The following is a 12,090-nucleotide window of genomic DNA, read 5'->3' as shown; positions in this document are numbered from 1 at the left end:
TTTCAGTGCTTTTGCAGAATGGGAAGAGGAGAGGAAATGAAGCTAATGAGAAGAGTCCATTCAGCCCTTCCTTCTCACTCCTCACACTGACTGTCCAACTGGGAAAGGAGATCACTGCAGATGCTTTCCTGTGCGGTTGGGACCAGGGATGGTGGTTGTTCAAGGCAACATGGTTATTTCCATCACATAGTTCAGCAAAGGTCTGTTTCGATCACAGTCATCTACTTGGTAACATAGGAAAGTGAATACACTAAAAAGCAGTCCTGGCAGCTGGTGAATTTCTGTTTCAACTGAGCTGGTATTCCCAAGCAATTTCACAATATGGAAGGGAATAAATGAAAGGTCACTGGACACTATCAAGCACCGACCTTCAACTTTGCCCCAGTTAAATGTCTGGAAAATGTCCAAGCCCAGCATTGAATGACTGGGTCCATACAATATGCAAAAAAAGTGAACCATATGAGATTTGAATGAAAACCCCTAATATTAGAAGTGCTGATCATTTTACATGACATTAAACATAATACTTATATCTCAAAACCCCAAATGTTACTTAGTTCAAGCAACATATAAACCATATACTTAGAAAAGGCAGCTTCCTGTTTCCAGGCAATTTCTTGGGTGATGCATAATACATGTAGAGAGGGAAGGAAAAGCTGTCTAATCCCCCGAATTATCACCAGTCTCATCTCACGATCAAATGAGAAGATTATTGTACGTTGTGTATTCTTTTTGAATAGGAATTCATAAAATGTTTAACAGAGAAAATGATCTCTTGGGGTACATTATTAATAAATACTGCAGATCAAAGATTGTCTGATGAAATTTTTTTTGGAATGTTGAAAGAGGCAAAAAATCCTAATGTATATTGAGGCAAATTTTGTATTTAAATACTTAGGAAACAGTTACATGAATATTTCATGACAGTAATGTATTTTCAATTTTTTTCTCTCTTACAAAATTAACATTTGCTTATAAGTGGAAAGTTAGGAAGTACAGAGAGAAGAAAAATAAAAGAGAGAAAGAAGGAATAATCCCATCATCTTCATTCTTCAGTTAACCACTGCTGATATTTTGACATATTTCCCTTCAGGCTTTTATCAGTGCATATTTTTTAATAAACACAGTGCAAATTATATCTATATATAATTTTGGTTTTGCTTCTTTTTATTATATATTCTACCAAAGACATTTCCTCAAACTAATAGAAACTCATTATAAATATTTTTATTGACTGCATAGTATTTTACAGTAATTACTGGAGCATCTCAGGTGGTGTTAGTGGTAAAGAACTCACCTGCCAATGCAGGACATGTAAGAGATAGGGGTTCAATTCCCGGGTTGGGAAGACCCCTTGGAGGAGAGCATGGAAACCCACTCCAGTATGCTTGCCTGGAAAATTCCATGGACAGAGGAGCCTGGTGGGCTACAGTCCAAAGGGTTACAAAGAGTTGGACATGACTGAGCTTATGGAAGCATCCATCCTTGATTCATAGGCTTGATCCAAATGATTCTACATATTGGGAGTATGTAATATATATAATAGACCACCTCCCTAAATGATCAAGGGAAAGATTACAAAGCTTGTCATCCTTGTTAACTGTAGATTTTCTGGACTACTATTACATCAGATATTCAAGATGGTTTTAAAAAAGGCAGAGGAACCAGAGATCAAATTGCCAACATCCTCTGGATCATTGAAAAAGCAAGAGACTTCCAGAAAAACATCTATTTCTGCTTTATTGACTATGCCAAAGCCTTTGACTGTGTGGATCACGATAAACTGTGGAAAATTCTGAAAGTGGTGGGAATACCAGACCACCTGACCTGCCTCTTAAGAAATCTGTATGTAGGTCAGGAAGCAACAGTTAGAACTGAACATGGAACAACAGACTGGTTCCAGATAGGAAAAGGAGTATGTCAAGGCTGTATATTGTCACCCTGCTTATTTAACTTCTATGCAGAGTAAGTACATCATGAGAAACGCTGGGCTGGAGGATGCACAAGCTGGAATCAAGATTGCCGGGAGAAATATCAAAAACCTCAGATATGCAGATGACACCACCCTTATGGCAGAAAGTGAAGAACTAAAGAGTCTCTTGATGAAAGTAAAAGAGGAGAGTGAAAAAGTTGGATTAAAGCTCAACATTCAGAAAAAGAAGATCATGGCATCCAGTCCCAACACTTCATGGCAATTAGATGGGGAAACAGTGGAAACAGTGACTGACTTTATTTTTCTGGGCTCCAAAATCACTGCAGATGGTGATTGCAGCCATGAAATTAAAAGACACTTACTCCTTGGAAGGAAAGCTATGACAAACCTAGACAGCATATTAAAAAGCAGAGACATTACTTTGCCAACAAAGGTCTGTCTAGTCAAGGCTATGGTTTTTCCAGTGGTCATGTATGGCTGTGAGAGTTGGACTATAAAGAAAGCTGAGAGGTGAAGAATTGATGCTGTTGAACTGTGGTGTTGGAGAAGACTCCTGAGAGTCCCTTGGACTGCAAGGAGATCCAACCAGCCCATCCTAAAGGAGATCAGTCCTTAGTGTTCATTGGAAAGACTGATGTTGAAGCTGAAACTCCAGTACTTTGGGCACCTGATGTGAAGAGCTGACTCACTGGAAAAAACCCTGATGCTGGGAAAGATTAAGGGCAGGAGGAGAAGGGGACGACAGAGGATGAGATGGTTGGATGGCATCACCGACTCAACGGACACGGGTTTGGGTGGACACCGGGAGTTGGTGATGGACAGGGAGGCCTGGCGTGCTGCAGTTCATGGGGTCGCAAGGAATCGGACATGACTGAGCGACTGGACTGAACTGAACTGAACTGATTACATCATACAAAGTATGTAAGGAGGATCAAAAATGGCAGCTAACCTATGTTTTGAGTTGGTAAGAGCCATACGAAAGTGGGCATTATTTTATGTCAGTAAATAATAATGAAAATGAAAACCATCAACAAGGACCAGGACTAGGAGATTTGAAATGTTTTGCTCAAGAGCTGGGATGAGGAGCTGTGCACTGGAAGCCATCTTGTCTGATTCCCCATATCTGAGCCAAATCACTTCCATAATTTAACTTCGGCTTGTCAATCATTTTTAAAATAAAAATTTTATGTATCTCCTTTATAGATATTTGCAAAATGAAGAATAATTGAGGGAAAAGGAAAGGAATTACCAGCCAAAGATAACAGTGTCCATTTTGGTACATACCTGGTTTCTTCTATTTTTTTTAAGTATTTTTATTACATTTTGTATTCTGCATCTTTCTTTTAGCATAAAACATGTCTTTTCCCATGCTATTAATTTTTTCATAGTTATTATTCTAGTGGATAAATAATATCCCACTGTCATATGTCATGTATCAATATTTACATCCTTTAATATGGGGCACGCAGGTTGTTTCCAAATGTTATAATATTTAATATCATGTTTATCTTATAAATAAAGCTATATCTCAGTGCATATGATTCTTTCCATAGTTTGTTTTCTCAATATAAATTTACAGAAGAAGGAATACTGGTTCAAAGAATATGTAAGTTTGAAGGTTTGTGATATTTTAAGCAAGTTTTTTATTCCAATCAAAGTCCTGTAACATATGTAAGTCTTTGTCTCTGATTTATGAATGAAGAATCTCAGAAGAGAAGATAAATGCAATATCTATATGAAACCCAAGTAAAGTAATGAAAACATGAGATGGTGATATAAACAGCTTTAGGTATCACTAGATCCTGGACTTCCTATATATACCTGAAATCAGACTGTCTATGAAGCTGAGGGACAGGCTGAGGTCATACAGTTAATCTGGGGCAAAAATTGGACTGGATTTCTCTGTTCAGTGAGAGCGTGTTTGCTGTAGGATTAGATTAAACATGGAACTAAAGGGGAAACACTGTTTATAACCACACATGCATGATGAGATATAGTAAATGTGCAGAATAATAAACTATATATAATATTAATACAGGAAAATATACTTTATTTTGAAACTACACATACACGCAATGTTTATATATATTATATATTCAAAAAAGTTATTCATTATGAGTGGAGAAAGAACACAAAATGGGCAAATGACATGAATGAGCAATTTATAAACATAAAATGAGTAATAAATAAGACAAAATACTTAACCTTATAAGAAATCAACAAAATGAAAAATAAGTAACTGTGGGTATTTTTCACTTGTCAAGTTGGAAAATGCTTAAAAAGTGCTTTCATACACTGTAGCTGGAAGTGTAAACTGATGCAGCTTTTCTAGAGGGCGGGGGTAGCAAGATTCTTGAGCTTTTTGCAGCTTCTAATCCAGTGATTCCACTTCTTATAACTTATATTAGAGAAATAATAAAAAATTTGCAACAATAACAACAAAAATTATCATATGGCTGGATGTGCATCACAGCATTATGTATCAAATGACAGTAGAAATCACTCTGCCTTATAGGGTAGCAATGATGGACTATTATTAGTGATTGCATTATGCTTTCAATAAGTTATGAATGCCATAAGAAATTTTGTATAAGACAACTTAACTGAAAAATGTTTGCAGTAGTACTATATGCTTAATTAGCTATCTCACTATCTATTCAAAAACATCAACAGTAATTATGTCTTAGTGAAATTGTTTGGTAGTTTTAAACACTTGAAACATTTTCTGAATAATTAGAATAATGTGATTTATAAACGGAGAAATTATGTAAATGAGGGATATAGAATTTTCATTACAGTTTTCTTTTTTCAATTACAAAATATGACATATCTATTGGTATTTATCATACACTGTGCTAGGAAATCTTTGTTGAAGATCTATATATTTATTTAAAGATTATTAGAGTAATGCTCTGGAGAAGGGAATGGCTCACTACAGTATTCTTGCCTGGAGAATCCCATGGACAGAGGAGCCTAGTGGGCTACAATGCATGGGGTTGCAAAGGGTTGGACATGACTGAAGTAACTTAGCAGCAGCAGCTGCAGAGTAATGCTCAGTTTGATTCCTGGGTTGGGAAGAGCCCCTGGAAAAGTATTCTTGCCTGGAGAATTCCATGGACAGAGGAGCTTGGCAAGCTACAGTCCATGACGTTGCAAAGAGCCAGACATGACTGAGCAACTAACACACACACACACACACACACACAGAGTAATGCTCAATGATAAAATTTCAGTCATTATTATTCTTATTTCATGGTGGTGTGTGTAATGGGTAGGAAGAGTGGATAATCCAACTGCACTGATATTAAAAAGAAGCTTTCCATTTAGACAATCCAAATCATACCAGTCACCCCTCCTTCCACTTCATACTCACCTATCGTATCCCAACCAACCAGGAACCAGCATACCCAGCAGATAAAAGGTTCCAAGCAGAGGTTTCATTCTTCTGTAAAGAGAGCTAGAAAATCCTGTGCTTCTCGTGCAGGTCAGTGGATCCTGTGTCTCTGAGAATGCATAAGGCATAGGCTCCCACAATCAAGATAAGATAAGTCAGTTACTGGATGTCTCAGCAGAAGTTAATGTGTGAGCAGTTGCTTCATTTACTCCATCATGTCTTCAAATAGCTTTTTTTAAATAGTGGAAAATTATTTGACTTTTTTCTCCTTTAAAACCAACTTTATCAAAGCTCTTGGCTCCCCCAGATCCAGAAAGAAGTTTCTTCCCTGTGTAAAGTCCTCAGTTCTAGGAATCCCCATCACCCATATTCAAGAGCAGACTACTCCTGCTCTTTCTTCCACACAGGTCATTGAGTATAATAGGGGGTGTGTCTTCTGCTCTGGTCATGGTGGGCATGATTATTATTCAGGATCTTCACTTCACTCTGCAATCTAAGGCTTTATCTGGGGTCAAATGTCTTCTCTTATTCTGATGGACCACATCATCAGCTCCTTAAACCCAGGCCTCTCCATATATGAGCAATGAAAATGTTTTAAATCCTTTCCCAAGTGGATTTCCCCATACATTCTTCTTACATAAAGGACTCTTGTCAGACACTGCCTCCCACCCCCATGTTTTAGACAAACCCAGGATACGCCTTGAATCTCAAACAGTGACCAATAAAACAAAGGTTCAAGTTAAGATTACTGATTAAAATCTAACTGAGCTAGGCAAATTTTAGTGCAGAGACGTAAAGGGTTTAAACAGAGTTCTTAGCATGTGGGTTGTGTATGTTCGTTGTTCAGTCGTGTCTGACGCTATGCAGTCCCAACAGGTTCCTCTGCCAATGGAATTCTCCAGGAGATCTTCCTGACTCAGGAATTCAACCCGGGTCTCCTGTATTGCAGGCAGATTCTTTACCATCTGAGTCACCAGGGAAGCTCAGTAGTAAAGAATCTGCCTGCAATGCAGGAGACATGGGTTTAATCCCTGAAACAGGAAGATCCCCTAGAGGAGGAAGTGGCAATCCACTTCCTGAAAAACCTTGCCTGAAAAATCACATGGACAGAGGACAGTAGCTGGCTATAGTCCAAAGGGTCACAAAGAGTCAGACACAACTGAGCCACTAAGCATCTCCCCTCATGGTGGGGGTTAGGGTTCTAGCATTCGGGGATCCTTCTAAATCCTTTGCCATGTATGATCATTCATCCATTCATTTATTCTACGAAAATGTCATGAGTACTCACCAGGTACCAAGCACTATTACAAAGATCAATACATACAAGATGAATGAGGTTCTTTAAATGGAATTCACAGTAGAATTGAGAAGAGAATAAGCAAGTTCACAAACAAATAATACAATTTTGAGTAAAGGAAATCAAAGTAAGGAAATATATGGGCCAAGAATATATTGAGATAGAGAGCCATTCCTGACTGATGTAAGACAGTTCTGAATGATGTGGTTCTTCAAAGGTCTGTAGAAAAGGTATTTTAAGTAAAGGGGGCCAAACATGTAGGGAAGAAATGAGCATGGCATGATAGAGGAACTGGAAGAAAATCAGTGTTTAAGTGAAGTGGGAGCAAGAGAGAGTGATGGAAAATGAAGTCAGAGAGATAGGCAAGAGCCAGATCTAGTAGAAACCATGGGCCACAGTATGGACTTAGGATTTTATTCTAAGAAATCATTGAACAAGTTGTGTTTTGATATTTTTATTTTTAATTAATCTTATTGATGTAAAGTTGTTTACAATGTTGTGTTGGGCTACCCAGGTGCCCCTAGTGGTAAAGACCTGCCTGCCAGTGTGGAAGACATAACAGACATAGATTCAGTACTTTGGGCCAACTGATGCAAAGAACTAATTCATTGGAAAAGACCCAGATGCTGGGAAAGATTGAAGGTAGGAGAAGGGGGCAACAGATAATGAGATAGTTGGATGGCATCACTGATTCAATGGATGTGAATTTGGACAAGCTCTGGGATATGGTGAAGGACGGGGAAGACTGACATGCTGCAGTCCATGGGGCCTCAAAGAGTCAGACTGAGTGATTGAACAGCCTCAATAGGTCACCACAACTGAACAGCCTCAACAGGTCACAACATGTACTGAGTAGAGTTCCTTGTGCTATACAATATGTTCACATTAGTTATCTATTTTATACAAGTAGCTCAATATTTAAAAAAAGCAACCAAATCAAAATGTGGGCAGAAGACCTGAACAGACATTTCTCAAAGAAGATATAGAGATGGCCAATAAACACATGAAAAGATGCTCAACATCACTCATTATTCAGTTCAGTTCAGTCGCTCAGTCATGTCCGACTCTTTGCGACCCCATGAATCGCAGCATGCCAGGCCTCCCTGTCCATCACCAACTCCCAGAGTTCACTCAGACTCACGTCCATTGAGTCAGTGATGCCATCCAGCCATCTCATCCTCTGTTGTCCCCTTCTCCTCCTGTCCCCAATCCCTCCCAGCATCAGAGTCTTTTCCAATGAGTCAACTCTTCACATGAGGTGGCCAAAGTACTGGAGTTTCAGCTTTAGCATCATTCCTTCCAAAGAAATCCCAGGGCTGATCTCCTTCAGAATGGACTGGTTGGATCTCCTTGCAGTCCAAGGGACTCTCAAGAGTCTTCTCCAACACCACAGTTCAAAAGCATCAATTCTTCGGTGCTCAGCTTTCTTCACAGTCCAACTCTCACATCCATACATGATCACTGGAAAAACCATAGCCTTGACTAGACGGACCTTTGTTGGCAAAGTAAAGTCTCTGCTTTTGAATATGCTATCTAGGTTGGTCATAACTTTTCTTCTAAGGAGTAAGTGTCTTTTAATTTCGTGGCTGCAGTCACCATCTGCAGTGATTTAGAAGCCCCCAAAAATAAAGTCTGACACTGTTTCCACTGTTTCCCCATCTATTTCCCATGAAGTGATGGGACCAGATGCCATGATCTCCATTTTCTGAATGTTGAGCTGTAAGCCAACTTTTTCACTCTCCACTTTCACTTTCATCAAGAGGCTTTTTAGTTCCTCTTCACTTTCTGCCATAAGGGTGGTGTCATCTGCATATCTGAGGTTATTGATATTTCTCCCATCACTCATTATTAGAGAAATGTAAATCAAAAGTACAATGAGATATTACCTCACACCAGTCAAAATGGCCACCATCAAAAGTCCTAAATCCTGGAGAGGCTGTGCAGAAAGGAACCCTTTTACACTTTGGTGGGAATATAAAATGATATGGCCACCATGGAAGTCAGTATGGAGATTCCTCAAAAAATTAGGAATAAAACAACCATATGATGCAGAGATCCCACTATTAGGCTTGAACACAGAAGAAACCAAAATTGAAAAAGACACATGTACTCCAATGTTCATTGCAGCACTATTTACAATAGCTAAGACATGGAAGCAACCTAAATATCCATCAACAGTGAATGGATAAAGAATGTGGTACATATATACAATGGAATATTACTCAGCAATGAAAAGGAATGCATTTGAGTTAGTTCTAATAAGGTAGAAGAACCTAGAGCCTATTATACAGAGTGAAGTAAGTCAGAAAGAGAAAACAAATATCATATATATGCAATCTAGAAAGATGGTACTTATTAACCTATTTTCAGGGTAGCAATGGAGATACAGACATAGAGAACAGACTTATGGACATAGGTTGGAGGGAGGAGGGAGACCTGGGGACGAATGGAGAGACTAACATGATAGCATATACCCTACCATACGTAAAATAGATAACCAATGGGAATTTGTTGCATGACTCAGGGAACTAGATCAGGGGCTCTGTAACAACCTAGAGGGGTGGGAAGGGGTGGGAGGTGGGAGGGAGGTTCAAGAGAGAGGAGACATATGTATGCCTATGGCTGACTCATGTTGATGTATGGCAGAAACCAACACGATATTGTAAAGCAATTATCCTTCAATGATAAATAATTAAATTTATAATAAAAAATGAAGACAGAAAGAGCAGTGGGGAAGGTTACCACAGCATTCCAGGGGAGAGATGAAGGGGCCCAGTGCTAAATGTCATGGACCACATGGTAAGCCATGGTTGCACTGGGAATTTATTTTAACAGCAGACTAACACATATGCTTTTGGAATAAATACAAAGTATGAGGGAATTAGGAAACTCAAGAACACCTCCTAGATTGAAGGCCACGAAATGGATTGAATAGTAGTGACTTTTTATGATATGGGGGAAATCAAAGGAAGTGTGACTCTGAGGGAATGGAAAGTCAAGATTCGATTTAGGGTTGATAATTTTGAGATGTTTCTTAGACACCCCAGGACTTAGAAACGGGCAGCAGCTATAGCAGGCTGGATCTCAAAGGAAAGCTGGAGTGAAGTGCATACATTTGTGGCTCTCTGGGATGAAAGAGCTGGTGTTTGAAGCCACCCAGAGGAGCCCTTCTAGGGGCCAAGTTTAGATAGACTGAGAAGCGAAGAACAAGGACTGAGGTGTAGGTCAGTATAACATTTAGAGATTGTGGTATAGAAGAGGAGAAATCAGCAAAGGAAATTAAGAAAAAACAGCCAGTGAGGTATATAAAAAACTGAGAGACTGTTGTGTCCCAGAAGTCAAGTGAGAAGAGCATTTTAAGAAAGTGAGAGTTACCCACTGGGCCAAATCCTGTAAAGACGTCAAGTCTGATGAGGGCTGAGAACTAGCAGGATAGAGATTCATGGAGACCTTGAAAAGAGCAATTTCAGTCAGTACATGGCATGTGATAAGACAAAAGTCAACTAGAGTTGGTTCAAAAAGGACCAAGAAGAGAGAGGAGGTGGGGAGTACAGAAAATTCTGCAGCATGCTTCTGTGGCCTAATAGAAACTTCACTGTTAATAATCTTCCTTCATCCCCCTGGGGAAATTGTCAATTTGGAAATCTTGAATTTGAATTTTGATGGTGTTCAGAATGAGAAGTAAAATGCAACCCTTGTGATATTCTTCCCCTTACCTGATGCACAGACAGGTCAGCAACCTGGGTGGTCCTAACTCTGAAGCAAATGTTTTCATTGAGCTGAGAGCTCCACAGATGGAGAGAGGAACATAGGAGATAAGGGTGTTTTCTTTCCATGCTTCTGCTAATTGGAAGGGGACCCAGATGGACTCAGGGATGCATGGGTAGTTTAAATAAAAAGCAAGATTAAATAGGCTTTTCCCCTCAATAGCTATGCAATCCCATGCAGTCATTCTGAAGAAAAAGAATATAAATAAAAATAAGAAGTACATGAAATGCATGATCAAATAATGCATGCAAATTGTTAATGGAAACCTGCAAATAATTTTTAAGAATACATTGTGAGGACGTTTGGCAGTACTACACAGGGTTTTCACTGATAATTGGATTTTCCTCAATCCCCATGTCCAATTTCACTGTAATATGTAGTCTCCTGCCAACCCAATGGTCAAAGATTATCTTTCTGCAACCTTATGGAATGCAGGCAGTAACCTAGAGCACTCGGGGCCAATGAACTGGAACCACGGACTCCTCACTAACAAGCGTGAATTATTATCATATCTTTTCTGGTGATTAGATTATTCCTTATCATTGTGTTTTATAGCTTTCTAGTTAGTCATCTCAACACAATTTATTCACAATAATAGTGTTTTTTATTATTGCTGTTTTATAGTTCTTATAGCAGTAAAATTTATTCTCAACTCTATTATTACAATATTCAACTACTAATGGAATTCTTGTTTTTATTTGATTGTGTTTTAAAGCCATAACAATAAAATTTACTCCCCAAAATTATTACTGCAAGTTTTATGTTCTCTAAACTACTTGATAGAATGCCTGCAAACACATGTGGTTCTTTAAACCATGTGAGAGAAGGCCTGCCAAAATGTAAACATTGTTTTAAAAAGAAAAAGGGAGAAATTAGTTCCTATTATGGTGAGATCCATGTCCTTTGATAGAATAAGTAATAGGGTGAAAGAAATGCAAAGAATCTTAGAGACTGCTGATATAGTGAAAGATATATTTCTAATTGGCAGGAATATCTCTTTAAAAAATCAACCTCTTTTTATTATTTGCCAAGCCCTAGACAATCCCACCATCTTTATCCTCCAAAATAATATACTGTCAAAATCAAGTCCATGATTTCTCATGGCTGGTGGCCGTATTAGTTGGCAAGAGGATGCTATGAAATATCATAACCAAAGGCCATGGTTATCTTGAAGGTAAACAGTTTCAGTGACTTCAGAAATGGAAGGCACACAGCCAAGCTGTCTCACTACCTCTGCTGTCCCTTAGTTGTTCTTATTGACCCTGAACCCAAGGACATCACAGTGAACCTCATCACTTGCCAGGCACCTTTTATGCCTGCAACACTGAGTCAAAAGTCCATAACATAAATTATGGTCTATCCAGTGGAGCAAAGTATCATTAAGACTCAAGAAAGAGGTGTGTCTGACTGGTAGAAATTAGGGTTTATTAAAGGACTTCATCTCAGAAGTGTAAGTTAAATTAGGAACAGAAGCAAATTGGGTAGAGATACAGGCTAGTTGTCACTCACAGATTGTGGCTGTGGTAGCAAAGAGGCAAAATCTAGATTTGGTTTCTGAGGTAGCACCATGGATAAGTTTCATGTTTTGAGAGAACCTTCAGAGACTGCTGCTGTCAGGCGATACATGAGTGTATAGGTGGATAGTTAAGTGGGTGGATCCATGGATTCATGGATGGACACATGAATCTGTATCCATGT

At 38.8% G+C, this 12,090-nt stretch overlaps 1 protein-coding gene across 1 annotated transcript in view; it reads right to left on the bottom strand.

Annotated features, from left to right (window-relative positions):
• CPO (carboxypeptidase O) overlaps positions 1-5,902 on the bottom strand; it is a 32,818-nt gene extending 26,916 nt beyond the window's left edge. Inside the window, exon 1 of the mRNA XM_006051340.4 lies at positions 5,307-5,902. Within this exon, the coding sequence (XP_006051402.2) occupies positions 5,307-5,455 (149 nt within the window). The 5' untranslated portion in view covers positions 5,456-5,902. The remainder of the gene's footprint in view (positions 1-5,306) is intronic.
• Between the last annotated feature and the right edge of the window lie 6,188 nt (positions 5,903-12,090).

Source organism: Bubalus bubalis, chromosome 2 (genome assembly GCF_019923935.1).
Source record: "Bubalus bubalis isolate 160015118507 breed Murrah chromosome 2, NDDB_SH_1, whole genome shotgun sequence".
Taxonomy (NCBI): Eukaryota; Metazoa; Chordata; class Mammalia; order Artiodactyla; family Bovidae; genus Bubalus; species Bubalus bubalis.
The sequence above is the reverse complement of the archived record's forward strand: the minus strand, read 5'-3'. Positions and strand labels throughout refer to the sequence as shown.